Source organism: Salvelinus namaycush, chromosome 21 (genome assembly GCF_016432855.1).
Source record: "Salvelinus namaycush isolate Seneca chromosome 21, SaNama_1.0, whole genome shotgun sequence".
NCBI classification, from domain to species: domain Eukaryota; kingdom Metazoa; phylum Chordata; class Actinopteri; order Salmoniformes; family Salmonidae; genus Salvelinus; species Salvelinus namaycush.
Genome location: NC_052327.1, coordinates 12,105,435 through 12,133,037, shown reverse-complemented (window position 1 = coordinate 12,133,037; position 27,603 = coordinate 12,105,435). Strand labels below are relative to the sequence as shown.

Below are 27,603 nucleotides of genomic sequence, written 5' to 3'. Positions count from 1 at the left end.
TCATTGACCAATGCATGTGCTAAATATATATATATATATACACTGCTCAAAAAAATAAAGGGAACACTTAAACAACACAATGTAACTCCAAGTCAATCACACTTCTGTGAAATCAAACTGTCCACTTAGGAAGCAACACTGATTGACAATACATTTCACATGCTGTTGTGCAAATGGAATAGACAAAAGGTGGAAATTATAGGCAATTAGCAAGACACCCCCAATAAAGGAGTGATTCTGCAGGTGGTGACCACAGACCACTTCTCAGTTCCTATGCTTCCTGGCTGGTGTTTTGGTCACTTTTGAATGCTGGCGGTGCTCTCACTCTAGTGGTAGCATGAGACGGAGTCTACAACCCACACAAGTGGCTCAGGTTGTGCAGCTCATCCAGGATGGCACATCAATGCGAGCTGTGGCAAGAAGGTTTGCTGTGTCTGTCAGCGTAGTGTCCAGAGCATGGAGGCGCTACCAGGAGACAGGCCAGTACATCAGGAGACGTGGAGGAGGCCGTAGGAGGGCAACAACCCAGCAGCAGGACCGCTACCTCCGCCTTTGTGCTAGGAGTAGCACTGCCAGAGCCCTGCAAAATGACCTCCAGCAGGCCACAAATGTGCATGTGTCAGCATATGGTCTCACAAGGGCTCTGAGGATCTCATCTCGGTACCTAATGGCAGTCAGGCTACCTCTGGCGAGCACATGGAGGGCTGTGCGGCCCCACAAAGAAATGCCACCCCACACCATGACTGACCCACCGCCAAACCGGTCATGCTGGAGGATGTTGCAGGCAGCAGAACGTTCTCCACGGCGTCTCCAGACTCTGTCACGTCTGTCACATGTGCTCATGTGCTCAGTGTGAACCTGCTTTCATCTGTGAAGAGCACAGGGCGCCAGTGGCGAATTTGCCAATCTTGGTGTTCTCTGGCAAATGCCAAACGTCCTGCACGGTGTTGGGCTGTAAGCACAACCCCCACCTGTGGACGTCGGGCCCTCATACCACCCTCATGGAGTCTGTTTCTGACCGTTTGAGCAGACACATGCACATTTGTGGCCTGCTGGAGGTCATTTTGCAGGGCTCTGGCAGTGCACCTCCTTGCACAAAGGTGGAGGTAGCGGTCCTGCTGCTGGGTTGTTGCCCTCCTACGGCCTCCTCCACATCTCCTGATGTACTGGCCTGTCTCCTGGTAGCGCCTCCATGCTCTGGACACTACGCTGACAGACACAGCAAACCTTTTTGCCACAGCTCGCATTGATGTGCCATCCTGGATGAACTGCACTACCTGAGCCACTTGTGTGGGTTGTAGACTCCGTCTCATGTTACCACTAGAGTGAGACCACCGCCAGCATTCAAAAGTGACCAAAACATCAGCCAGGAAGCATAGGAACTGGGAAGTGGTCTGTGGTCACCACCTGCAGAATCACTCCTTTATTGGGGGTGTCTTGCTAATTGCCTATAATTTCCACCTTTTGTCTATTCCATTTGCACAACAGCATGTGAAATTTATTGTCAATCAGTGTTGCTTCCTAAGTGGACAGTTTGATTTCACAGAAGTGTGATTGACTTGGAGTTACATTGTGTTGTTTAAGTGTTCCCTTTATTTTTTTGAGCAGTGTATATATATATATATTTTTTACACTCACAGAGATGAAATGTAATCAATGAGTATGATAAAAGGGTCTTTAGCTTTAGTCTCCTCAGACTTCCTTCCTTCCCGAACTCAACACTTCAGCTGTTGAGAGAGGCTGATCAAACAGTTCAGCTGATCAAACATGTTAATAATCCCACTGCTGCCAAGGATTCCGCAATGCCCTTCTAAACTCCACCCTATGCTCTGTCTCCATCTTCTTTCAATACTGACGATAAGGGTTGGGGTCAATGCCATTTAATTTCAGTCAATTCAGGAAGTATACTGAAATTCCAATTCCATAACCTACTGCCAATGAGTCAGAAAAATGAAACTGTCATTTCTCAATAAATGAAAGTGAACCTGTGGCTTTTCGTTATAGCTAAAGTTTATCACGGAAATTTGTTGACCCCACTTCCCTATTATCATTTTATGTTGGTTAGGTGACTTTAGCTGAACAAAGTAATGCATTTGAAATTGGTCATGGGCTGTTTCACAATACAGAATCAGTTGTGTTTGTGAAGAGTTGCTTACTTAGAGGAGAAAATAAAAGTTAAGAAAAATGTAGCCGTTTTAATAATGTTAATGGAAAAAATGTATTTTTTTCTTGAAAAGTTCCAGAGCTTATTAATTAAGAGTCTATTGGTGCATCCGTGCGTCAATCTATGTAAGATCATTTAAAACTTCCCCATCACAATCCGTCAGTTTAAGTTACAGAGATGTTTTTTTGCATGGACTGTGTCTCAATCCACCACATCCACCAATGTCGTCCTTCCCCATCTGCGATTGAAGGTGACCGAGCTACAGTGGTGTTTGTCTGACCATGAGACATCCCGAAAATCAGTCTTCTCACAAAAACGTCTGTAGTGTTCTAACGGTTTGGCCTACAAAACGAATATGACCACTTCATGGAAAGCTGACTCCCACGAACACAGTGCTTTCTCCGTTTTTTTGTTCTACGACCTCCACAAGCCCCACGGGACTCGTCTGATGTCGGTAACACTGATGTGCCAACTTCTGTCTGTAGCGTCCGAACCGTTTGGGCTACAAACTTATATGACCTCTTTTTGGAAAGGGGAGACTCTCACGAACACAATGGTGTTCTCCAGCTCGCTCCACGACCCCAACAAAACTCGTCTGAATGTAACCCATACAAATGAATCGAAGTATAGAGGTAGTTTTGTGACAACAAAAATAAGGGGTTTAAATATGTGTCCTTAAAAATCAAAAATATTTCCTGAGCATTCTTAACTCCTAGATATAGGACAGACACTTAATCTTAACTTACGATTTATTTTATGAATGTGTAATTCAGTGCATTTCTATGGACTATAGTACTGAAGGCCAAATTCTATATTTTATCAAATAATTAAAAACAAAAAATGTATATACCGAAAAGGTGTCCTAAAATTAACAATCTCAGATTTGGACTCCTCAGACCAATGGACAGATCAGATTTCCACCGGTCTATTGTCCATTGCTGGTGTTTCTTGATCAAAGCAAGTGTCTTCTTCTTATTGGTGTCCTTTAGTAGTGGTTTCTTTGCAGCAATTCGACCATGGAGGCCTGATTTCACGTAGTCTCCTCTGAACAGTTGATGTTGAGATGTGTCTGTTGCTAGAACTCTTTGAAGCATTTATTTGGGCTGCAATTTCTGAGGCTGGTAACTCTAATGAACTTATCCTCAGCAGTAGAGGTAAGTCAGGGTCTTCCTTTCCTGTGGTGGTCCTCATGAGAGCCAGTTTCATCATAGCGCTTGATGGTTTTTGCAACGGCCCTTGAAGAAACTTTAAAAGTTCTTGAAATTTTCCGGATTGACTGACCTTTTATGTCTTAAAACTTCTTCAGGATTGGTGGGTCCCCCGGGGGACGGTTAAGCTAACATAGGCTAATGTGGTTAGAATGAGTAAGTAACAAGAACATTTCCCAGGACATAGACATATCTGATATTGTCAGAAAGCTTAAATTCTTGTTAATCTAACTGCACTGTCCAATTTACAGTAGCTATTACAGTGAAAGAATACTGTGCTATTGTTTGAGGAGAGTGTACAGTTTTGAACATTTATTAATAAACAAATTAGGCACATTTGGGCAGTCTTGATACAACATTTTGAGCAGAAATGCAATGGTTCATTGGATCAGACTAAAACGTTGCACATACACTGCTGCCATCTCTAGTGGCCAAAATCTAAATTGCACCTTGGCTGGAATAATACATTATGGCCTTTCTCTTGCATTTCAAAGATGATGGTGCCCAAAGAAAATTCTTATACCACATCTAATGTGTTATATTCTCCTACATTCCTTTCACATTTCCACAAACTTCAAAGTGTTTCCTTTCTAATGGTACCAAGAAAATGCATATCCTTGCTTCAGGGCCTGAGCTACAGGCAGTTAGCTTTGGGTATGTCATTTTAGGCGAAAATTGAAAGACTGTTTCTCTTTTGCTTATTTGAGCTGTTCTAGCCATAAAATGGACGTGGATTTTTACCAATTAGGGCTATCTTCTGTATACCACCCCTACCTTGTCACAACACATCTGATTGGCTCAAGCGCATTAAGAAGGGAAGAAATTCCACAAATTAACTTTTAACAAGGCGCACCTGTAACTGAAATGCATTCCAGGTAACTACCTCATGAAGCTGGTTGAAAGAATGCCAAGAGTTTGCGAAGCTGTCATCAAGGAAAAGGATTGCTACTTTGAAGAATCTCAAATGTAAAATATATTTTGATTTGTTTAACACTGTTTTTGGTTACTACATGAGTTAAAGGGAATTTCTAGGGAGTCATTGGGGTTAGACCACCATTTCTAAGCCTTAACCATTTGACAATAATTGTGTCCCTAATTGAATTTCCTCACAAACCCTGTAAGTAGCACATGATCCACAGATCAGTTTGTAAAACCAGGGCCGTTCTCAGTAGGCACCATATAAAAGAAAACTCTGTGAAACGGCAAGGTACTATCAGCACAAATTTTCATTTTCCGTCGCAAAATAGTTTCGCTATCGTGTACCAACACGACCCAGTTAGGTCATTGTTCAGAAGGTCATTCTTTCAACATGGACTAGGCCTACATTTTGCTTAGCTATCAAGGTTTTTCTGAAGGAGCTTTGGTAGGAAGAGGGAGGTTTTTATTCCTTCCTGAAGATAAACAGACAGAAACATTTAGATAAGGTTGTGTGGGTGCTGCCAGCCAAGGCTTTGCCATGTTGCAACTCTCCAGAGACTGAGAGTCAAAACACCATCAAGGCCATGACACCACTGATATCCCTGGGAAATGCATGTTGATGACTTGGCTTTAGGCTACATTTCGAAAAAGGATGTTGGTGCAAATGTATCACGCACTCACATCTGTCCAGTATCTATTTCTATTAGCAGGTTCTTGCCAAATAGAGACAGTACATTGTGAAGAAGAAGATGGATGGCATTTGTAATTCCCCTCCTAAAAATGAAGATCCGACTGAGGAAGACCTAAAGGTCTTGGACGATGGCCCTCTTTTTGAATACTTTGAAATGCATCCTTTCCTCACATCTGAATTTGTTAGATTGGGGAAAAGCAATTAGGTGGCAGATTTTCTTTATCTTATCGAAATCAAACACTTATGATCTGTGATTACCTCTAGAGAATGAGGAAGGATGTGTGGACTTTAAAGTATTTGAACAGGGCCAATGTCTCTTCACTTAAAGGGGAGCTACTGTACTGAAACCACATTTAGTCTGTTCCCAAAACAGGATATGAAGACGTGAGCTCCACGGGCACGTTTTTGAGCGGTGTTCACCTTGGATAAACTTTGCACAGAGGTTCTGGTGTGTTTTGATGCCAGAGAAATATAGAAGGGGGAAAGACTGAGACACAGGAAGTTTGGAGTCTCTCATGAACGTGCCATTTTCACCATGGCCTTGTGGGAGGCCAGGCTCTCTAGCACCGCTGAGAAGAACTATAACCTCAGCAAAATGACAGCCTCCAGGAGTTTACAGTAGTTTTCCAAACACTCTTCTACTACGACTTTCCAACCTATGTTTGAGGTGGGCGTCTGTGAACTAAATATGAGGCAGCAGTCTGGAAGAGTCTGTTTAGGGCACTAACTGTATAATTGTGAACATGAGCTTTTTTTCACTTTATGTTGAACCAATAATTAGCAATTGGATGGCCTATATACAGATTGTCTATATGTTTTACCTCAACTTCCTTGAACATTATCCAAATGGTTAGTGTCCATTTAGGAAAGAGCCAAGTCTACAGTGACTTAAGCAACAGTTCATAGCAATCTAGTGTTCCCCACTTACTGTCAAAGTTCCTTCTGAATTATCACTGTCTATATTGGAGACTGCACTTTTCCCAGTTGTCTAATCTACAATCAGCATTTTGTTTTAAACACACATTTCCCCTCATTGCTTCCTTTTTACCCTAGTACTCTGTATTTCCTCAATGAGAAATATGGTGGAAACTCCCTGTCGCCCATTTCTACTCCAATCCAATGGTTTTACACTTGTGGGAGAGCAGTGTACAAGAACACACTTCAGGAGAAAGTAAAGATGATTGGGATGCAGGGTCTGATTCCCTCCTGTGAGCATCATGTCTAAAGCTTGACATGCTGTGGGCTAACTGACAACAGTGGAGCCAGAGACACTAGTGACTGGAAACATCCAGTGTCTGTGTCTAGTATTGCCGTGTCAGCAGGCTAGGCCAGCGCAGCCAAGCCACTCATGACAGTCAGTGCTGTATCATCCCTTGGCCTAATACGGGTGGCAGGTAGGCTATCCATTAACAGCGTTGGACCAGTAACCGAAAGGTCGCTGGTTCAAATCCCCAAGCCGATTAGATGAATTCTGATGTGCCCTTGAGTAAGGCACTTAACCCTAGTTGCTCCTGTGAGTCGCTCTGGATAAGTGCGAGTATACGGTGTGGTGTCAGTGTGTTCTCAATCACTCTGTCACCACAGACAGGAAATGCCAAACTATCAGACCCTCTCTCTCTCTCTCTCTCTCTCTCTCTCTCTCTCTCTCTCTCTCTCTCTCTCTCTCCCCCCCCCCCTCAGGGAAAGCCAACTGGCCATATTGCTACGCTAAAACATTTATGAATGTGAAATCGTCACACAGTGTAACAGGCAAATGTATGTATTATATTTGTTTTCCCAATACGTTAGGATCTTTTGACCTAATTAAGGTTAATTTATTAACTTTGTAGGAATTACAAGGCTAGAAACATTGTTCACTATGGGAAAACATTGTGTCAATGCCGATCTGTATACATTGTTTAAATAAACAATCGCCTTTCCCCCTTGAGAAAGAGGTCTTTTGACTTCAATAATGCTCACTGTTCCTCTCTCCCCCAGGTGACTACTGTGAGGTAAACGTCTGCAGTAACGGAGGGATCTGTGTGACCGGGGCCGGAGCCCCCTTCATCTGTATCTGCCCCGACGGATACACCGGTGACACCTGCAACGACACAGAGGCTGGTACGGAGAAAGAACAGTATTCATATCTGCATTATAGCTATTATAGGTCTTTGAATTGAGTATCAAGGATAGTCATTCATTTGTAAAGTTATATGTAAGCCAGTTATACCAACTCATATTTCCCAAGCAAAAAGTAAATTCACATTCAAGAAAACATTTTTTTTTTTTTTTTTTTAAATACATCTGAGATCAAACATGACTGGACAAATACTGATCCCTGAATATAATTATTAAATGTTACCTCTCAGGTATTTCAACTGTCTGTAATTCATACATGTTAGAAAAATGATTATGTAAATTGTAAAGTATTTTTGTCTGTAATGTATTTTTTTCGTTATGTGTCGGATCCCAGGAAGACTTGCTTTCGTTATGAGGTCAGTTAGTGGGAATCCTAATAAAATCCCAAGCTGTTATGAATGCTTATAGGAAGTCTTCATTGGGTGTTTTCAGAGGCTTCATAAAGGTGTTATACACCGACTGATGTTACATAGACAGTGTTAGAGGAAGATTTTGAGAGGCAGTCTCTACTGCACTGTATTTCCAATCCTAATACGATCATTCCCTCTCCCCCTCCCTTGCAACTCTGCCATAGGTCATTGCTGTAAAAAGAGAATTTGATCACGGTCAGCCTACCTGGTACAATAAGGGTTAATAATAAGTTATATTTACTTCCCAGGGCCCTGCAACCCCAACCCCTGCAAGAACGATGCCATCTGTGAGGTGACTGGCCAATCACGCCGAGGGGACGTCTTCAGCGAGTACATCTGCAAGTGCCAAGATGGCTTTGACGGAGTCCACTGCCAGAATAGTAAGAGCCACTCCACAAGTTGCCCAGTTTACATTCACATATAATCTAATAGACAAGCTGTTTTAGTATGGAAGCATATGGCTGCCAATATTCATTTATGAGAGCCTCTCCACATCTACAAGCTGCCCAGTTTACATTCACATAGAATCTATTAGACAAGCTGTTTAGTATGGAAGCACATAGCTGCCAATATTCATTTGAAAATGCTAATGTCATATGCTTGGATTTATTGACTTTGCATGAAGATGCAAATGTTGTAATGTTATCTAGGCAGAACTGTGGATTCATATCCAATTTGAATCATATCAAACTTGATTTTAAAAGTGGATTCAAATGGATATCTCAACACACTCAAACTGACCCCCACTTTGACCACCTCATTGTGGTGCAATCACAAGAACTGAGCCCCTGTGATGGAAACAATGAGGTACAGAGGTTGGAGGTGTTGTAATCGATTAGACATGGGACACATGGGAAACAAGGCTGTGTTTAATTCTGATCTTTTGCAACCAATTGGTCTTTGACCAATCAGATCAGCTCTTTTGCCACTAATTTGACAAAAGATCAGAATTGGGATGCCTGTGTAAATGCAGTATGTGATACAATAAAACCAGTTATTCTGACATGGTACAGAGGCCCAGGAGGCAGTGAGTGAGTTTTTCAACTCACGCAGCTGTTGTCCTTACAGGAGCGTCTCTCCGGATATGGCAAGGTTCAACTCCCAACTGGCAGAATGTGCTTGGCCCCGAGCAGCCTAAAGCGCTGCACATAAGAGACAGATGGTGACCGTGTGCTGCTATCTAACAGAATAAGAAAAATGGAGCAACTGAAAATATGCAAAAATCAAATTTTAGTTTGAAAGGAAGTAGCCATATACTGTACATGTACTGTCCCAAATGTAGAGCAACATTTTTTTATTTCATATAAGGGCTTTTTAAATTAGTGAATGTACTGTGTCCCTTTGTTTGGACCCAGGTGCTTTGCTCTGTGTTCAATCCTTCTGCTGGCTGGCACTGCCTGTGGGGGCAGGGACACACACACACACACACACACACACAATCATACCAAACAGAGAGAGAATGGTCAGCACTTTTTTCCTCCCTTTTATCCGCAGCAGCATGCACACAGAAACCAGAAAGAGTCCGATCAGGTCAACAACTCTGACTCAGTTTTTCCCTCCCACATTAAAGTGAATGAACTGTGGTGGTACTGCCTATTGGGCAATACGTGGTTCAATTGGGAGGTGAATGATTTCAGCCTCTTAGCAGGCTATTTCGACTCTAAATGTTCAAGCCCCTATATATATATATATATATATATATATATATATATATATATATATATATATACAGTTGAAGTCAGAAGTTTACATACACTTAGGTTGGAGTCATTAAAACTCGTTTTGGCAAGTCGGTTAGGACATCTACTTTGTGCATGACACAAGTAATGTTTCCAACAATTGTTTACAGACAGATTATTTCACTTATAATTCACTGTATCACAATTCCAGTTGGTCAGAAGTTTACATACACTAAGTTGACTGTGCCTTTTAAACAGCTTGAAAAATTCCATAAAATGATGTCATGGCTTTAGAAGCTTCTGATAGGCTAATTGACGACATTTGAGTCAATTGGAGGTGTACCTGTGGATGTATTTCAAGGCCTACCTTCAAACTCAGTGCCTCTTTGCTTGACATCATGGGAACATCAAAAGAAATCAGCCAAGACCTCAGAAAAAAAATAGTTGACCTCCACAAGCCTGGTTCATCCTTGGGAGCAATTCCCAAACGCCTGAAGGTACCACGTTCATCTGTACAAACAATAGTACGCAAGTATAAACACCATGGGACCACGCAGCCGTCATACCGCTCAGGAAGGAGACACGTTCTGTATCCTAGAGATGAACGTGCTTTGGTGCGAAAAGTATCAATCCCAGAACAACAGCAAAGGACCTTGTGAAAATGCTGGAGGAAACGGGTACAAAAGTATCTATATCCACAATAAAACGAGTCCTATATCGACATAACCTGAAAGGCCGCTTAGCAAGGAAGAAGCCACTGCTCCAAAACCGCCATTAAAAAAAGCCAGACTACGGTTTACAACTGCAAAGATCATACTTTTTGGAGAAATGTCCTCTGGTCTGATGAAACAAAAATGGAACTGTTTGGCCATAATGACCATTGTTATGTTTGGAGGAAAAAGGGAGAGGCTTGCAAGCCGATGAACACCATACCAACCGTGAAGCACGGGGGTGGCAGCATCATGTTGTGGGGGTGCTTTGCTGCAGGAGGGACTGGTGCACTTCACAATATAGATGGCATCATGAGGGAGGAAAATGATGTGGATATATTGAAGAAACATCTCAAGACATCAGTCAGGAAGTTAAAGCTTGGTCGCAAATGGGTCTTCCAAATGGACAATGACCACAAGCATACTTTCAAAGTTGTGGCAAAATGGCTTAAGGACAACAAAGTCAAGGTATTCGAGTGGCCATCACAAAGCCCTGACCTCAATCCTATAGAAAATTTGTGGGCAGAACTGAAAAAGTGTGTGCGAGCAAGGGGGGCTACAAACCTGACTCAGTTACACCAGCTCTGTCAGGAGGAATGGGCCAAAATTCACCCAACTTATTGTGGGAAGCTTGTGGAAGGCTACCCAAAATGTTTGACCCAAGTTAAACAATTTAAAGGCAATGTAACCAAATACTAATTGAGTGTATGTAAACTTCTGACCCACTGGGAATGTGATGAAGAGATAAAATCTGAAATAAATAATTCTGTCTACTATTATTCTGACATTTCACATTCTTAAAATAAAGTGGTGATCCTAACTGACCTAAGACAGGGAATTAGGATAAAATGTCAGGAATTGTGAAACTGAGTTTAAATGTAATTGGCTAAGGTGTATGTAAACTCCCGAATTCAACTGTATATGTGTGTGTGTGTGTATATATATATATATTATGCCATAAATCATTTAACATGACTTTAAAAGTTCACTGCCATGCTTATCTATGTGTGCTTGGCCAAGCACTGACTCCATAGTACATCACCCACTTCCCAGAAAATAAAAGCTTAAGCGCCAGCTAGCTTTTACGCTAATTAAATAATGTCGTGGGGAGGACTGTAAAGATTATTCATTTGACAGCAGAAGTATATGAGGTCCCTAAGTGCTGTTCTAAGTGCTGTTCATGGTCCCGTGTAGCTCAGTTGGTAGAGCATGGCGCTTGCAACGCCAGGGTTGTGGGTTCGTTTCCCACGGGGGGCCAGTACAAAAAAAGTATGAATGTATGTACTTGTAAGTCGCTCTGGATAAGAGCGTCTGCTAAATGACTTAAATGTAAATGTAAATGTTCATGTACTTGGCCTATTCTTTCTCTGTCTCCCAACTTACCTATTTGTTTAGAATTCCTGATGCCTGTTTGAACATTTTTATTGCTCTGTATTTAGTGTGTGTGTGTGTGTATTGGGGAGAGGGAGGGTGTGTGTGTGAGCGACGCGCATCCTCAGCAAGCTCCTGCAAACTGTGGTCAAAGTGTGTGGTGGGAACAGGGCGAAGTACAGTAGGCTCAGTCAAGGTGACTCTTAGAAAGCAGCCAACGAGGAGACGTACAGTAATAGCTGAAGCTAGGTTGGCGTCCTCACCTGCACGCTAAAACACACTGGCACACATACACACTTGGCGAGCTACCATACACACACACACACACAGATACAATTGGCGAGCTCACACACACACATACTTGGCAAACACACACACACACACACACACAAATCGGGCTCTCATGCTCATCCAGCCAACAGAAAGTGGTCCCGAGCGCAGCACTCCCACTCCCTGTTGCCGGGGTAAAATGGGACGAGGCGGAAAAGTGAGTTAAGTCTGCCCCGACAATGTCACAGCCTCCACTCACGTCTGACACCAGCACTTCTACCAGCTGTGTGAAATTGGCCTGAAAGCCTCAATGGGAAGGCAGTGTCTAATGCTGAAAGCCATGTCCAATGCTGTTTACTCACTTAAGTGTCAGCTCCTAAATAGGCTCCGACGACTGAAATGGCACTGCTGAAATGGCCTCTGAGAGCTTAAATGTTAAACTGGTGATGACCTCTGTTTTATTCTGTGTTGGTTATTTTGAGGTGTTTGTCAACAGATTAGTATGTGTGTGTGTCTGTAATTAGGGTTGTGTGTAAGTGCACGTGTGTGTCTGTGTTTGTAAGCGTGTGTGTGGCAGGCAGGCAGATTTCTGGTTTTAAGAGGTGCTTCAACCACACCCAGGATGTGGCTAGTCCAAAGTGGCCAGATTGAGCTCTGCACCCCCTGGGGATTAGTGTGTGTGTGTATATCCATTTCTGTTTACGTGGGTGTGTGCACTTTTGTGTGACTGTTTTTGTGACTCAACTGGTCACGCTCTGCTCTGTTTACAGTAGTTTCTGGTAGTGTTTGAGGAGGGGAAGTCATTTTTACTAAATTGGTGATAGAACACCAGACCGTAATGAGCTCAGGTCCGTTGCGCTAATCAACCCAATTTATGTTTCTGTTGCTATAATCTTGTAGCGTTCTGTCGCACAGTATTGTCTATAGCCAGACCACCTACAATACTACAATCATAGAATGACATATAAAAATAAGCATATAACCCTCAATTATAGGATATCTGTGACTACAAAACTCTACTGTCAAATCTCAGCATATTCATTAAGAACCAACACATAATACATGGTCCCACACCAAGGTCTGGCAAAGTCTGGAACCAGGGATATCCTTGGACATTTTAGAGGATCTCTATGGACTGCTGCTAGTCCCCAAAAGGTTTTCACTGAGCAAATTACAATTTTATCATACACTTAATTTAGCAGCTCTATGGCTAAACCTGGCACTATATTGCCGTTGGGGGCACCCCCAGTTGTACCCTTCCGAAATAAATAAATGAAGTTATTTCGTAAATTTTGGGGGTGTCAAATCGCTAATTGGCAGCCAATCCCTTATGGGATTAATTTACACATGAACAAATATTACATGATACAACATTACAACGATTCAGTTATAATTCTTCCGGTGTTTGTCGCTGTGTCCCATGCCAGGGACTTTTCTGACCTGGATTCCTTAAAGGGGAAATCTGGGATTGGAAATATAACAAAACTACCACCCTGTCATTTGTTTCGGTAAACAGCTGAGGGGTGGGGCTGGAGAAATGTGACCACTCTCACATTTGAACTCAGCTCATGAGGCATTTTCTAAGTTACATTCTTCAAGAATCAATGGCTTTATCATGAATTTAAAAGTTTAAAAAATCAAAGATTGCCCCTTTTTAAAGAGGGATGGAGGCACTGCTAGTTTAACCATCAGTGGGCACGAGGCAATGGATCACATCCACGTCAATGGATCACAAGGCAAACATACTGTATGAGGAAGCCGTTATTCACGGGCCTGCAGGAGTGCACAAAACTATACGGTACACTCAGGGGTGTCATGCATCCCAACATCTGAGGGGGCATAAAGTACGTGAGGATGGCTGGGGAGTGGCCCAGATGGGGCTAGGCCCCTGTTGGAAAGCTGGCGAATTGGCATTTTTCAAACACCTGAAACAGGTTTTTCCTGCAATCTATAGCCATAATTATTATATTTAATTATATATAAATGTTTTTCTGCTATATCCTCCTGACCTGGTGGCTATTTTGTTAAAGAAACCAAATCTTCTCTACCTAAATCTGGGTAAAAGATTGAAAGGAATGTGAGTCTTATTCAGTACATTTAGTAATTGCTTGCTTTTCTTGGTCTACCAACCTTGCCAGCAGGCATGCCAGCTAAGCTAGCTACTCTAACTTGACTGATAGCCTGATAGGCTTCTTGGTAGCTATTTATGAGATTGGGAACCTAGTGTGTTTGGGTTAGTTAAAGCCAACTTCATAAAATTGCTAGGTGGCTAGTATTATTACAGCAAAAAATGAAACCAAAAAATATGATGCTTATTATTTTTAACAGGACAAATCTGAGGGGGCACGTGCCCCCTATGGGCATGACGCCTCTGTGTACACCTCATGCTGCTAGCGCTGCCTACTAGCTCAGATGCTCAGGCTGTGTTGTGTACTCTGTCACATGCAACGCTGCCAGATGACATTGCTCTGCATTGATCTATCTGGGTCACGTTACAAACAATGACAATTAGATCTGTATTGGTTTTTGCTTTGTGCACAAACAAAGCCTGAGTATTGATGATCCTGTGTGCGCTCGTCCACTCGATAGCCTCAATCTTTTCATATGTCTATACTGGGGCCAAACATCTATCTATACAATTGGCACACTGTTAGCTGAAATCCATACCAGGACATATGAGAGAGTTACAGTATGGGGTTTTATTGATAAAATAAGTTCTTGCCATATATTTTTGCTGTGTATCATTTTGAACTACATTTATGACTGAGACAAAAACAACTCTCTCCGTGTCCTGCTGTGACCTGTTGGTCCTTGGCCTCCTGTGACCTGTTGGTCCTTGGCCTCCAACCTCCTTCACACACCACGTCATTCTGGAGCACCAGATGTCCCAGGATGGTTAGTGTCCCAGGGCTATTGTCCTCCCTCCTTCCTCTTCCTCAGGCCACCTTTTCTACCTCACTCCCCCTCTCTCTAAGTATGGCAGATTACAGCGTCTGTATGGCTTTTGAGGTAACCAGCCGCAAGGTCTACGGTAGTGGTATTCAAACTTTTTCAGTGGGGAACCCATTATTATTACCTTTATTTATTTCTGGGCACCCCATTTCTTTCCCAAGAACTTCTCGTGGCCTCACCCCAAATCGAATGACACAACCTTAAAATTGTTACGTTTCGATTTTTACATCAACCAATAACTTTCAATTCCAATAAATGCATTTACTTCATAAAATAGTATTTTTCAAATGATCTTTCGTAATATTGAGTTGACCCCATTTTGCCCTCAACAGCCACAATTTATCGAGCATGGACTCTAGAAGGTGTTGAAAGCATTCCACAGGGATGCTGACCCATGTTGACTTCAATGCTTCCCAAAGATGGCAAGTTGGCTGGATCTCCTTTGGGTGGTGGGCCATTCTTGATACACATGGAAAACTGTTGAGCGTGAAAAACCCAGCAGCATTGCAGTTCTTGACACACTCAAACCGGTTCGCCTGGCACCTACTACCATACCCCGTTAAATATTTTGTCTTGCCCATTCACCCTCTGAATGGCACACATACACAATCCATGTCTCAATTGTCTCCAGGCTTAAAAATCCTTCTTTAACCTGTCTCTTCCCCTTTATCGACACTGATTGAAGTGGCTTTAACAAGTGACATCAATAAGGGATCATAGCTTTCGCCTGGTCAGTCTGTAATGGAAAGAGCAGGTGTTCCTAATGTTTTGTACACTCAGCGTATGTTGTCCAATACAATAATCTATACTTTTTTTTAACCCCACTGCAGTTCCTCGTCGCAACCCCGACTTTGAATACCACTGTTCTACGATGTGCCAATTCCTCTTGATGCAGAGAGGCCATAGCTGACGCAAATAGAGAGCGTCTGTCACCTAGGGTGTCACGCAGAAAGAAAAATAGGGTGTCTGTCAATTTCTGTAGGTTTGTGTATGCATGTGTGTTAATTTTTTTAACATATATATTTTTTATTTATCTAGGCAAGTCAGTTAAGAACAAATTCTTATTTACAATGACGGCCTACACCAGCCAAACCCGGATGACGCTAGGCCAATTGTGTGCCGCCCTACGGGACTCCCAATCACAGCCGGTTGTGATACAGCCTGGAATCGAACCAGGGTGTCTAGTGACGCCTCAAGCACTGAGATGCAGTGCCTTAGACCGCTGCGCCACTCGGGAGCCCATGAGTCTCTCTGTGTGTGTCTCCATGTCCTCTTGTTAAGGTGTGAAGTCTGTCAAGAGAGAATATGGTGTCGCCCTTAAATACTGCTAAGCCATATGCTCCTCCGTAACAGTATAGGAATAGGCCTACACCACACGAAAATACCTTGAGACAGTAAGAGGGCTTGAAGGAGCTTTCAGCTTTTTAGAAACAGCAGCTATAGTCGTGCAAATCTCGGATTGAGCTTAAGTCCAAGGTGCTTTGGCTTTTGACTCATTCCTGCTGTGTGTGTGTGTGTGTGTGTGTGTGTTACGACCAGGGCTTTGAGTTTGTCCTGATGCTTCCTGGCTTGGAAAAACTCTAGGCTCTAGTTATGAGACTGTGTGTGTACTAGTATTCTGTATTATGAGTAATTGTGTGTGTGTTTGTGACTTTGTGAGTGTGTCTCTTGAGAAGTAACATAATCTCAGAGCAGGATGCCCTGTGGGCTTTAGGAAGAGGGTGCCGGGTTTATATTCATCATTGGTGCCTCCCTAGTGGGTGACTGACTGCCTGCCTGGCCCTGAGCACAGAATCACACTAATCACACTTTTCACTGACAACAAGTGAGATTTGGGTCATATTCTACAAAAATATGGTAAACAGTAAACAGTCAATCTAGGGCAGTGTTCAAAGGAAGTTTAGTCATGCCTTCAAATCTTGTGGGCAAAAGATTAAAAAGTTTGTTCTGATGCTCGCTGTCCTCTGAAAGCGCTGCCAGTTGCCAAGCACCCTCTCTAAAAAAACAACAACAACACACGTCCAGTGTACACCATTGAAATGTGCGCCATCTAGGGGTAGTTCAAAGAGTTTCAGATAATTGGGCCACACAGCAGCTCATCTGAGCCATTGCGTTGCTGCTGTTTACTAATAGCTTTATCAGAGCTCATTTGCACATAGTCAAATGCTGAACGTAGATGAAGGGGGGGAAAAACTTTAGGAGGAAGTCAAAAAATGACTTAATCTGAAAACCGTATGAAACCGTCAGTTAATCATCCAGTTTAAGTATGTACATATTTCCGATTCAGTTTGGGGCCTGTGCTCAAAAAAGCATCTCAAGAGTAGGAGGGCTGATTTATTTTTTATTTTTAGGATCCGATCACCCCTGTCCATATCATCTTATTAATCATTGTTCTGTTCTGTTGATTGTATGCCAGTGACTGATAATGGTCATCATTTCTCTCAACAGATGTGAATGACTGTGCCGGCCAGCCGTGCAAGAACGGTGGCTCCTGCAGGGACCTAAATGGAGACTTCAACTGCCGCTGTCCGTCCCCCTACGTGGGCAAGCACTGCCAACTGCGTGAGCACCAGTCACACACACACACGCACACGCACACGCACACACAGACACGCACACACACTGGCTCTCTATTAGCCTTAGTCCCCCATGATATTGTTAAGTGCAATAAAATACATTAGGCTGAATGTGATAAAGAAAAACATAATGTAACCAAGTTAAAGGCCCAGTGCAGTCAAAAATGTGATTTCCTGTGTTGTGTGTGTGTATATATATTTACACTATGAGGTTAAACTAATACTGTGGAATTGTGAAAATGGTGATAATGTCCTTTTTAGTGTAAGAGCTGTTTGAAATTTCAGTCTGTTTTGGTGGGATGGTGTTTTAGCCTTCCTGGTGACATCACCAGGCGGTAAATTAGTTAATAGACCAATAAGAAAGATCGTTCCAAACCTCTCTGCCAATAACAGCTAGTCTTCAGTTTTCCCCTCCCCCCTCAGACCACACAGACAGTCCTAGCTAGGGATGCAATGGGATGGTATATTACTGGAAACTTCTAAGTTTACCAGTAAACTAACATCATTTGGTAACTTTGAAGGATGTTATGTAATCTATCATAAAACAACTAGTGACCCTTTTGGGTACTTCAGATTATCACAGGTGTCTGTAATAATCTCTGGCCCTGTGTGTGGCCTTTCAAATATATTAAATAATGAATTAAGATGATTTTAAAATAAGAACTACAATGACAAAGCTGTAAAACATTATCCTAAATATAAACCATACATTTAGTGAATACCATTGGTGTTTATTATGAGGTTTTCAGCATGAAAATTCCTTTTCCTTTTTATGTATATATTTTTTTTACATAGATCTATCTATATATATATGATAATGTTTTGATGTCAAACTGTTGGCTGTTGTCAAAAAGGTCCATAGATTTGTGGGGCATGTATGTGTACTAATGTGAAATAATAAACCAGACTAACTTCACCACAGATTTGACCTGCTAGATTCTTCTTCATTGCTTCATTCCCTTAACCGCTAGGTTCTGTGTCTGTCTGTCTCTGTCTGCCTTGTTTGTGTTTTTGTGACCTCTGTCTGTATGTCTGTCTGTCCCTCAGGTTGTATCTCTCTGTTGGGCATGGAGGGCGGAGGCATTGCAGAGTCTCAGATCTCGGCCTCGTCGGTGCACTACGGCATCCTGGGCCTGCAGCGCTGGGGGCCCGAGCTGGCCCGTCTGCACAATAAAGGCCTGGTAAACGCCTGGACCTCTGCCTCCCATGATAGGAACCCCTGGATAGAGGTCAGTACAGTACGACAGGCTGGCTCCAACACCAATGTCTGGCTCGTGTTCCTTAGGCACCAAATGGAAGAAAACTGACTGAAACCAGGAGAGACTACATGGACTTGTCTAATGAGAGGCTTTTTTTTCTTCTTTTTTTTTAGTATAGCAAAATAATTCTGGTGTTCCTAATGACCACAGCCTTTCTAGAGTAGATTAGGGTCGTCTCCATAGTAAAGTGGCTTCCACTCCCTCGGGCAACAAGGAGATGCTTTAATTCTGACACAATTTAAAATGTTTGATTCTCGGAGACTCTGCTCATTGCATGGATGCAATGCCATGCTTCTACACCTGCATTGCTTGCTGTTTGGGGTTTTAGGCTGGGTTTCTGTATAGCACTTTGACATCAGCTGATGTAAGAAGGGCTTTATAAATACATTTGATTGATGTTGTTGGCATGGACCTTATAACCACATTTTTTTGTCATTCCCCTCCATGTGCAGTGAAAGGTCTATGACTACAGGACCAATCTTTTTTTAAATGTCCACTATTATATGGCAATAAATTCGAAACAATGTGTGTTGTCATTTGTGCAGATAAACATGCAGAGGAAGATGCGTTTCACGGGCATCGTGACACAGGGAGCCAGCCGCATGGGGTCAGCAGAGTTCATCAAGGCCTTCAAAGTGGCGTCGAGTTTGGACGGGAGGACCTACACCGTGTACCGCCTGGATGGGCAGAAGAAGGACAATGTGAGTGAACACGCACAGACACACGCACACGCACACGCACATGCACACACACACACACACACACACACACACACACACACACACACGCACACACACCCTCTCAGATGTACACACAGACATACTATCACGATGGCTGTTGTAGAATTTGCACCCTCTTCACTGTGTAGTGTGCTTTTCTTTGTGTTCTATTTTGGGAATAGTGTGCCATTTCCATGGAAATGAATGAAAGACATTGATTGGTTAGGGGTGGTGAAGTATACTGTTTGATTCACATGGGGCCTGTTTTGTAAAGCTCAGGTGAAATTCAAGTAATGCATTTTGACATCACTCACTCAAGTCATTCTTTCGTAACATTTTTCATTATTTTCTTAATTTCTTCTATTTCTCCAGGTGTTTGTGGGGAACGTGGACAACGACAGCACCAAGACCAACCTGTTTGACCCTCCCATCATCGGCCAGTACTTCCGCATCATCCCCGTGGTCTGTCGCAAGGCCTGCACCCTGCGCATGGAACTGGTGGGCTGTGAGCTCAATGGTAAACGCACATACACACAAACACATGTCTACTTACACGCACGCACGCACGCACGCTCACACACACACACACACACACACACTGATAACAACGTCAACAAACTGAATGGGGTTTGCTTTTCAGTGTGTGTCAGATGGTTACATCATACAGAATGTTTTTGGTTTTACCAGAAGGTTTTTGGTTTAGGTCTGACTGAAAGTGTTTCAGTAGTGTTACTGAGGGGGGGGGGGGAGGCTAACGATAGAAAAATTACTTTTCAAAACCATATGGACATTTTTTGCAGTGTAAATATTGGCAATGAGACCTATCATGTAAATGAATCAAATTTGTTGGGATTGTAACAAAAGAATAATATGCGAGTCACATTCATCATCACAGCATTGTTTCCATGCCAGCATAACTAGATGGATATTTTGGTGGTGCCTTAATGTTTTCTCTGGTGTAACAATTTTCTGTACAAAGTTTCTGTACTTTCTATTTGCTTTATAATGATGCCATGAGTTCTCGCCAACACACTGGCTTTGTTTAATTTAATTAAGGGAAACTGATCTGTGTGTGTGTGTGTGTGTGTGTTTTAAAAAGTGGTCCACAATGTCCATCTGTGACTGTCTGTCAGAGCATGCTATGCCAGTTTGTGCTTGGTTATGGTCTTTGCATGGCACCTTTGCATGACCTTTGCATGACACATGCATGTTACACAAAGCATCCTGCAATACAAACTGCATGGCACACAAGTGACACGCTTGGGCACCTGACACGCATGCTAGTACTACATGTTCTACACACAGTACTACTCAACGACGCTCAGCCTAACCACAAGCATGCTGCGGCGTCCATCGCTCTCGCTCTTTCTCCACCGTTATCGTTAGAGCCGTAGATGAACGTACTTCGGCCAACTCCGTTTGAGTTGAGATGTATCATTTGAACGGCTGCCATTTTGTCACCAAAAACCCCAAGGCAATTGCGTTCTCATTCTGCATGCAGTTGCACTCTGTTTGCATACTTGGAATACACATTTTTATGTCATCTCCGCAGAGCATTTTGCGCCATCATGGAAGATAAGTTGGCTGAACTCTATTCCCTATGGCTGTATAGCTGAACCAGGGTTTTCATTGAACGGACATTTGAGAAATTTACCGGATCCATATGTATTGGGTGTATAACCTGATTTAGAGCTTCTACCCACAGTGTTCAGAATGGCGACTATGGTAATATCGACTATGGTAATTCATCTTAACGGAACATGCAAATTCTAGGATGCAACAAAGTGCTTCATTACTGAATTCCGATGCACACTATGAAGACGTTAGAGTAACTGTCCCGGTTTACTTTTCCTCAGTCAACAAGACGGGAAACGAACAGCAAAATCACAAGCCTATGTCAATTTACTATCCCTCATAGTAGAAAATGTTACCTATTTTATTGGTCAGCTTGTCAAGAAAGAAATATCCTATTCAAAACAGACTTTCAGACAGTTGTGGGACTGGCTACATACATTGTATTTTTAAAGCATGAGTCTGATGCAACAGATCAGAACTTGTAGCTTAAAATGTTGATGATAAACTATATTATTTATTCACATTATAAGCGCAGCAGCAATGCGCACAAGGCAGTAGGCCGTCATTGTAGATAAGAATTTGTTCTTAACTGACTTGCCTAGTTAAATAAAAATGTGTCAAAAAGTAGGCTACTCGTGAATGTTCGTTCCATAATACAATTAGCAGGAAAACACCATTTGTCAAAAGTGCATCGCACATGCGAGTAGTTTCATGTGACATGAAATATCTATTCGAAATGTTGAAAGCGGGGAGCTCTAAAGATGCTAATATGACTAGGATTGTGCCTTTGGCTACTGGACAATGAAAACATGTATTTAAAACCAATAGGACATAAGAGAAATAGGCTACTGGTTTCAATGGCATATGGAAGGAAGTCTATAAAATAATTGCCTCCACGGATATGGTCGGTTTTTGGCTTGCTACTTTGAAGCAAGGTAAGACCTGCCTCGTAATATTTAGTAAAACGTTCAGGTTTCGAACAATTTAAATATGTTTTGAAAATGCATACTGCCTCCAGCTCATAGCAAAGTGGTGTGTGACAGGCTGATGAAGCCTGTATTCTGTTGCCTATGCATTTGAATGGCAAACGGGTAGTGCGCATCAATTACCAGTTGGGAAATAAAAATAGTAGCTTTTTTTAACCGTGGCCATTGACTGTTTTTAACACAGGATTGCATTTAGAATTGTTGTACAATGGATGGGCTTATAAAAGCACACCATGTTTCGTCAAGCAGCAATGAAAGAGCTTTTTGAGGAGCTGTAGCAGCTCTCATGCTGTCTGACAGATTTTCCGCGCAAAGGCTCTCTGTATGCTAAGATGCATAACGAATATACAAGCGCCAATTTAATTCCACAAAATTATGCAAATTAACTTATAGACCGATAAGCATGACCGGTCAAATGTATTTACATCGACTGGTATTTTCATCAATGAATAGGATAAAAATCCTTATTTTGCAATGAGATAATTTTCCCGGACAATTAGCCGGCTATTACTGGCTAACGGAAACCCTGATCTGTACCGCATGACTACAGGCTGTCACTACTCACTCCACCTACCCACAACTCTGGTCATCAATGGCTATCATCCATGTGCTTTCACTGTGCTGCTCACTGACTGGCTGGCTTGGGCCTTGCTTCTCTGTCTGTCCCTTGTCTATCATACTTCTCTCTCTCTTTCCCTCCCGGTCGTCTCACTTCAGTGTATTCAAACATGGCAGGTTGCTCCGAGCCCATGGGCATGAAGTCGCGCCTGCTCTCCGACCGCCAGATCTCGGCCTCCAGTGTCCACCGCACCTGGGGAATTGAGGCGTTCACCTGGCAGTCCCACTACGCCCGGCTGGACAAGCAGGGCAAGACCAACGCCTGGACGGCGGCCACCACCAACCGCTCCGAGTGGCTGCAGGTAACTGCAGGAGGTTGAGGGAACTGTAGGAAGTGATGTGGTGTTGGTCACTTGGTCACTTGGTCACTATAGCTGAGGGAGATACAGTTGAAGTCGGAAGTTTACATACACTTAGGTTGGAGTCATTAAATCTCATTTTTCAACCACTCCACAAATTTCTTGTTTTAACAAACTGTAGTTCTGGCAAGTCGGTTAGGACATCTACTTTGTGCATGACATGACACAAGTCATTTTTCCAGCAATTGTTTACAGACAGATTATTTCACTTAAAATTCACTGTATCACAATTCCAGTGGGTCAGAAGTTTACATACACTAAGTTGACTGTGCCTTTTAACCTCTCTTGGGTACGTGAGACGGTAGCGTCCCACCTCTTCAACAGCCAGTGAAACTGCTGGACGCCAAATTCAAATACAGAAATACTCATTATAAAAATTCAGAAAACAAAACATATTTTACATAGGTTTAAAGATTAACTTCTTGTGAATCCAACCACGGTGTCAGATTTTAAAAATGCTTTACGGCGAAAGCATACATTACGATTATGAGAACATAGCCCACAAGACAAATCATTACAAACAGTAGCCAGCCAGATAGAACAGTTACACAATTTAGAAATAGAGATAAAATTAATCCCTTACCTTTGATGATATTCATATGGTTGCACTCAGCAGACATTCATTTACTCAATAAATGTTCCTCTTGTTCGATAAAGTCTCTTTATACCCAAAAACCTCGGCGTTTTCTTCATTAATCCACAGGCTCAAACGCAGTCAAAACAGGAAGACAAAGAAATCCAAATTGTATTCGTAAAGTTCATAGAAACATGTCAAACGATGTTTATATTCAAACCTCAGGTTGTTTTTAGCCTAAATATTCGATACTATTTCAACCGGACAATAACGTCGTCAATATAAAATGTAAACAAGAAACGCACTCTCTCGGTTGTGCGCAAGAAAAAGCTCCGTGAAACTTTAGGGTCCACTCATTCAGACTGCTCTTACTTCCTCATTTTTCAGAATACAAGACTGAAACACTTTCTAAAGACTGTTGACATCTAGTGGAAGGCATAGAAACTGCAAGTCGAGTCCTAAGTCAAGGGATACTGTAATGGCATTGAATAGAAAACTACAAACACCCCCCAAAAAAACTACTTCCTGAATGGATTTTTCTCAGGTTTTCGCCTGCCAAATCAGTTCTGTTAAACTCAGACACTATTTTAACAGTTTTGGAAACTTTAGAGTGTTTTCTATCCAAATCTACCAGTGAAATGCATATCATATCTTCTGGGCCCGAGAAACAGGCCGTTTAATTTGGGCATGCATTTCATCCAAAATTCCGAATGCTGCCCCCTACCCTAGAGAAGTTAAACAGCTTGGAAAATTCCAGAAAATGATGTCATGGCTTTAGAAGCTTCTGATAGGCTAATTGACAACATTTGAGTCAATTGGAGGTGTACCTGTGGATGTATTTCAAGGCCTACCTTCAAACTCAGTGCCTCTTTGCTTGACATCATGGGAAAATCAAAAGAAATCAGCCAAGACCTCAGAAAGAAAATTGGAGACCTCCACAAGTCTGGTTCATCCTTGGGAGCAATTCCCAATCGCCTGAAGGTACCACGCTCATATGTACAAACAATAGTGCGCAATTATAAACACCATAGGGCCACGCAGCCGTCATACCGCTCAGGAAGGAGATGCGTTCTGTCTCCTAGAGATGAACGTGCTTTGGTGCGAAAAGTATCAATCCCAGAACAACAGCAAAGGACCTTGTGAAAATGCTGGAGGAAACAGGTACAAAAGTATCTATATCCACAGTAAAACGAGTCCTATACCGACATAACCTGAAAGGCCGCTCAGCAAGGAAGAAGCCACTGCTCCAAAACCGCCATAAAAAAGCCAGACTACAGTTTGCAACTACACATGGGGACAAAGATCGTACTTTTTTGGACAAATCTCCTCTGGTCTGATGAAACAAAATTTGAAATGTTTGGCCATAATGACCATCGTTATGTTTGGAGGAAAAAGGGGGAGGCTTGCAAGCCGATGAACACCATACCAACCGTGGCAGCATCCTGTTGTGGGGGTGCTTTGCTGCAGGAGGGACTGGTGCACTTCACAAAATAGATGACATCATGAGGAGGAAGATTATGTGGATATATTGAAGCAACATCTCAAGACATCAGTCAGGAAGTTAAAGCTTGGTCGCAAATGGGTCTTCCAAATGGGCGATAACCCCAAGCATACTTCCAAAGTTGTGGTAAAATGGCTTAAGGATAACAAAGTCAAGGTATTGGAGTGGCCATCACAAAGCCCTGACCTCAATCCTATAGAAAATTGGTGGGCAGAACTGATAAAGTGTGTGCGAGCAAGGAGGGCTACAAACCTGACTCAGTTACACCAGCTCTGTCAGGAGGAATGGGCCAAAATTCACCCAACTTATTGTGGGAAGCTTGTGGAAGGCTACCCAAAACGTTTGACCCAAGTTAACCTCTCTGGGATATTCGGGACGGTAGCGTCCCACCTCGCCAACAGCCAGTGAAATTGCAGGGCGCCAAATTCAAAACAACAGAAATCACATAATTAAAATTCCTCAAACATACAAGTATTTTACACCATTTTAAAGATAAACTTGTTGTAAATCCAGCCACAGTCTCCGATTTCAAAAAGGCTTTATGACGAAAGCACACCAAACGATTATGTTAGGTCAGCACCTAGTCACAGAAACACAGCCATTTTTCGAGCCAAAGAGAAGAGTCACAAAAAGCAGAAATAGAGATAAAATTAATCACTAACCTTTGATCTTCATCAGATGACACTCATATGACTTCATGTTACACAATATATGTATGTTTTGTTCGATAAAGTTCATATTTATGTCCAAAAATCTCAGTTTACATTGGCGCGTTATGTTCAGTAGTTCCAAAACATCCGGTGATTTTTGCAGAGAGCCACATCAACTTACAGAAATACTCATAATAAACATTGCTAAATGATACAAGTGTTATGCATGGAATTTTAGATCCACTTCTCCTTAATGCAATCGCTATGTCAGATTTCAAAAAAACTTTACGGAAAAAGCACACCATGCAATAATCTGAGTACGGCGCTCAGACACAAAAACAAGCCATACCCGCCATGTTGTGGAGTCAACAGAAATCAGAAATAGCATTATAAATATTCACTTACTTTTGATGATCTTCATCAGAATGCACTCCCAGGAATCCCAGTTCCACAATAAATGTTTGTTTTGTTCGAATAAGTCCAAATACCTCCTTTTTGTTTGCGCGTTTAGTACACAAATCCAAACTCAGGAGGCGCGGGCAAGTCCAGGCGAAAGTTCAGACAAAGTCATATTACAGTTCGTAGAAACATGTCAAACGAAGTATAGAATCAATATTTAGGATGTTTTATCATAAATCTTCAATAATGTTTCAACTGGAGAATTCCTTTGTCTGTAGAAATGCAATGGAACGCAGCTAACTCACGAGAGGGCACCTTTTTATCCAAGCTACTCAATACTGCCCCCCAGTCCCAAAGAATTTAAACATTTTAAAGGCAATGCTACCATTTGGCTAAGGTGTATGTAAACTTCCGACTTCAACTGTAGGTTAGAGTTGGTGCTGGTGAAAGTTCTGGAAGATTCTCTCTGAAAGTTTACTTTACTGACAAATTACTGACAATTTGTGTTGAACTCAGTTTATCTGCGTAAGCCTAAGATGTTCCGATGACACAATATTCTTTTCATGGTAGAACAGTGTGGTGGGGAGATGTAGTGGGGGATACAGACAAATAAGGGCACAGATGAGAAAGTGGCAGAGACACAGAGGGCTCAAACCCCCGTCTCCAGGAGGCTTTGTAGCCTGGAGTCGGCAGCGTTGCCACTAGACCAGAGTCTGAACCCTGCTTGTTCTGACAATCCCTCCTTCTGTAACAGGTGGACCTGGAGTCCCCCAAGAGGATTACAGGCATCATTACCCAGGGGGCCAAGGACTTTGGGGCAGTCCAGTTTGTTTCTGCCTTCAAGGTGGCCTACAGCGACGACGGCCAGTCCTGGAGCATAGTCAAGGACGACGTCACCAGCACAGACAAGGTAGGTGGCCAAATCTGTCCCTCCAAGGTAGTGTGTTCTCTTAGGGTGTTCTTAAAGGGGTGTTCCACCCAAAATACAACATGGTTTTTACACTAACCTTAAGTGGAGTTGATTCCCCTACCGTATGTATTTTGAGTGGAACATCCATTTAAAGGGAGTCAAGCATGAATGTGTGCCTGTCTACGAATAATAGACCAAATTGAATTACTTTGTTGATATTAAATATAGGTGTTATTGAGTCAGCGGTTGAAACGCAAAGTCAAGATGTCATAGATTTAATGATGACCTTTATATTGTATGATAGGGCAAGAGACACTGAACATCTAACTAGCACTCATCAGTTCTGTGCTTGTGATTTGGCTCCCCAACTTCCAGATCTTCCCGGGTAACAGCGACAACAACGTCCACAAAAAGAATGTGTTCGAGCCTCCCTTCTATGCCCGATTGGTCCGCATCCTGCCGTGGGCGTGGCACGAGCGCATCACCTTACGAATGGAGCTGTTGGGCTGCGATGAGTAGCCCCGTCCCCGCCCAAATCTCCTCCTCTTTCCCTGCCCCTCCTCCTCTTTCTCCTCCTTTCCAAAACCTCCTGAGCCACACCTGCACTGCCTTGCTCACACCCGTAGAGGGCAGCAAAACACCACGCCACCACCACAACCCTGCCCCGACTGGAGAAGGTACAAAATGGACCCTAACCACTGATCTAGGGTCAGATTAGCCCACCTAATGGTTACGGGTAGGATTAGGTAGGGGTAATCTGAGCCTAGGTCGGGTGCTGAAGGTCAATTTGTACGTCGAGCGCACAGACTACTGCTATGTCAGCCGGAACTACATGGACTCTGAACCTGTCCTTCCTAGATCAGGGCCTTATTCAGAGTTTTACAGTAGGAGTGCTGATCTAGGATCCGGTTCCCCCTCTTATTAATAATTATTATTGTTATTAATTATTATTATTATTATTATTAATTATTAACTGATCCTAGATC

General features: G+C 42.6%; 1 protein-coding gene across 1 annotated transcript; it reads left to right on the top strand.

Annotated features, from left to right (window-relative positions):
• The first annotated feature begins 6,158 nt into the window (after positions 1–6,158).
• LOC120066567 (lactadherin-like) lies at positions 6,159–27,136 on the top strand. The gene is made up of 10 exons (XM_039017994.1): positions 6,159–6,189; positions 6,959–7,081; positions 7,758–7,889; positions 16,940–17,053; positions 18,115–18,296; positions 18,872–19,027; positions 19,418–19,562; positions 22,324–22,526; positions 26,462–26,617; positions 26,993–27,136. The coding sequence occupies exons 1-10, from the start codon at positions 6,159–6,161 to the stop codon at positions 27,134–27,136; spliced, it is 1,386 nt and encodes a 461-aa protein (XP_038873922.1).
• Positions 27,137–27,603: the final 467 nt, after the last annotated feature.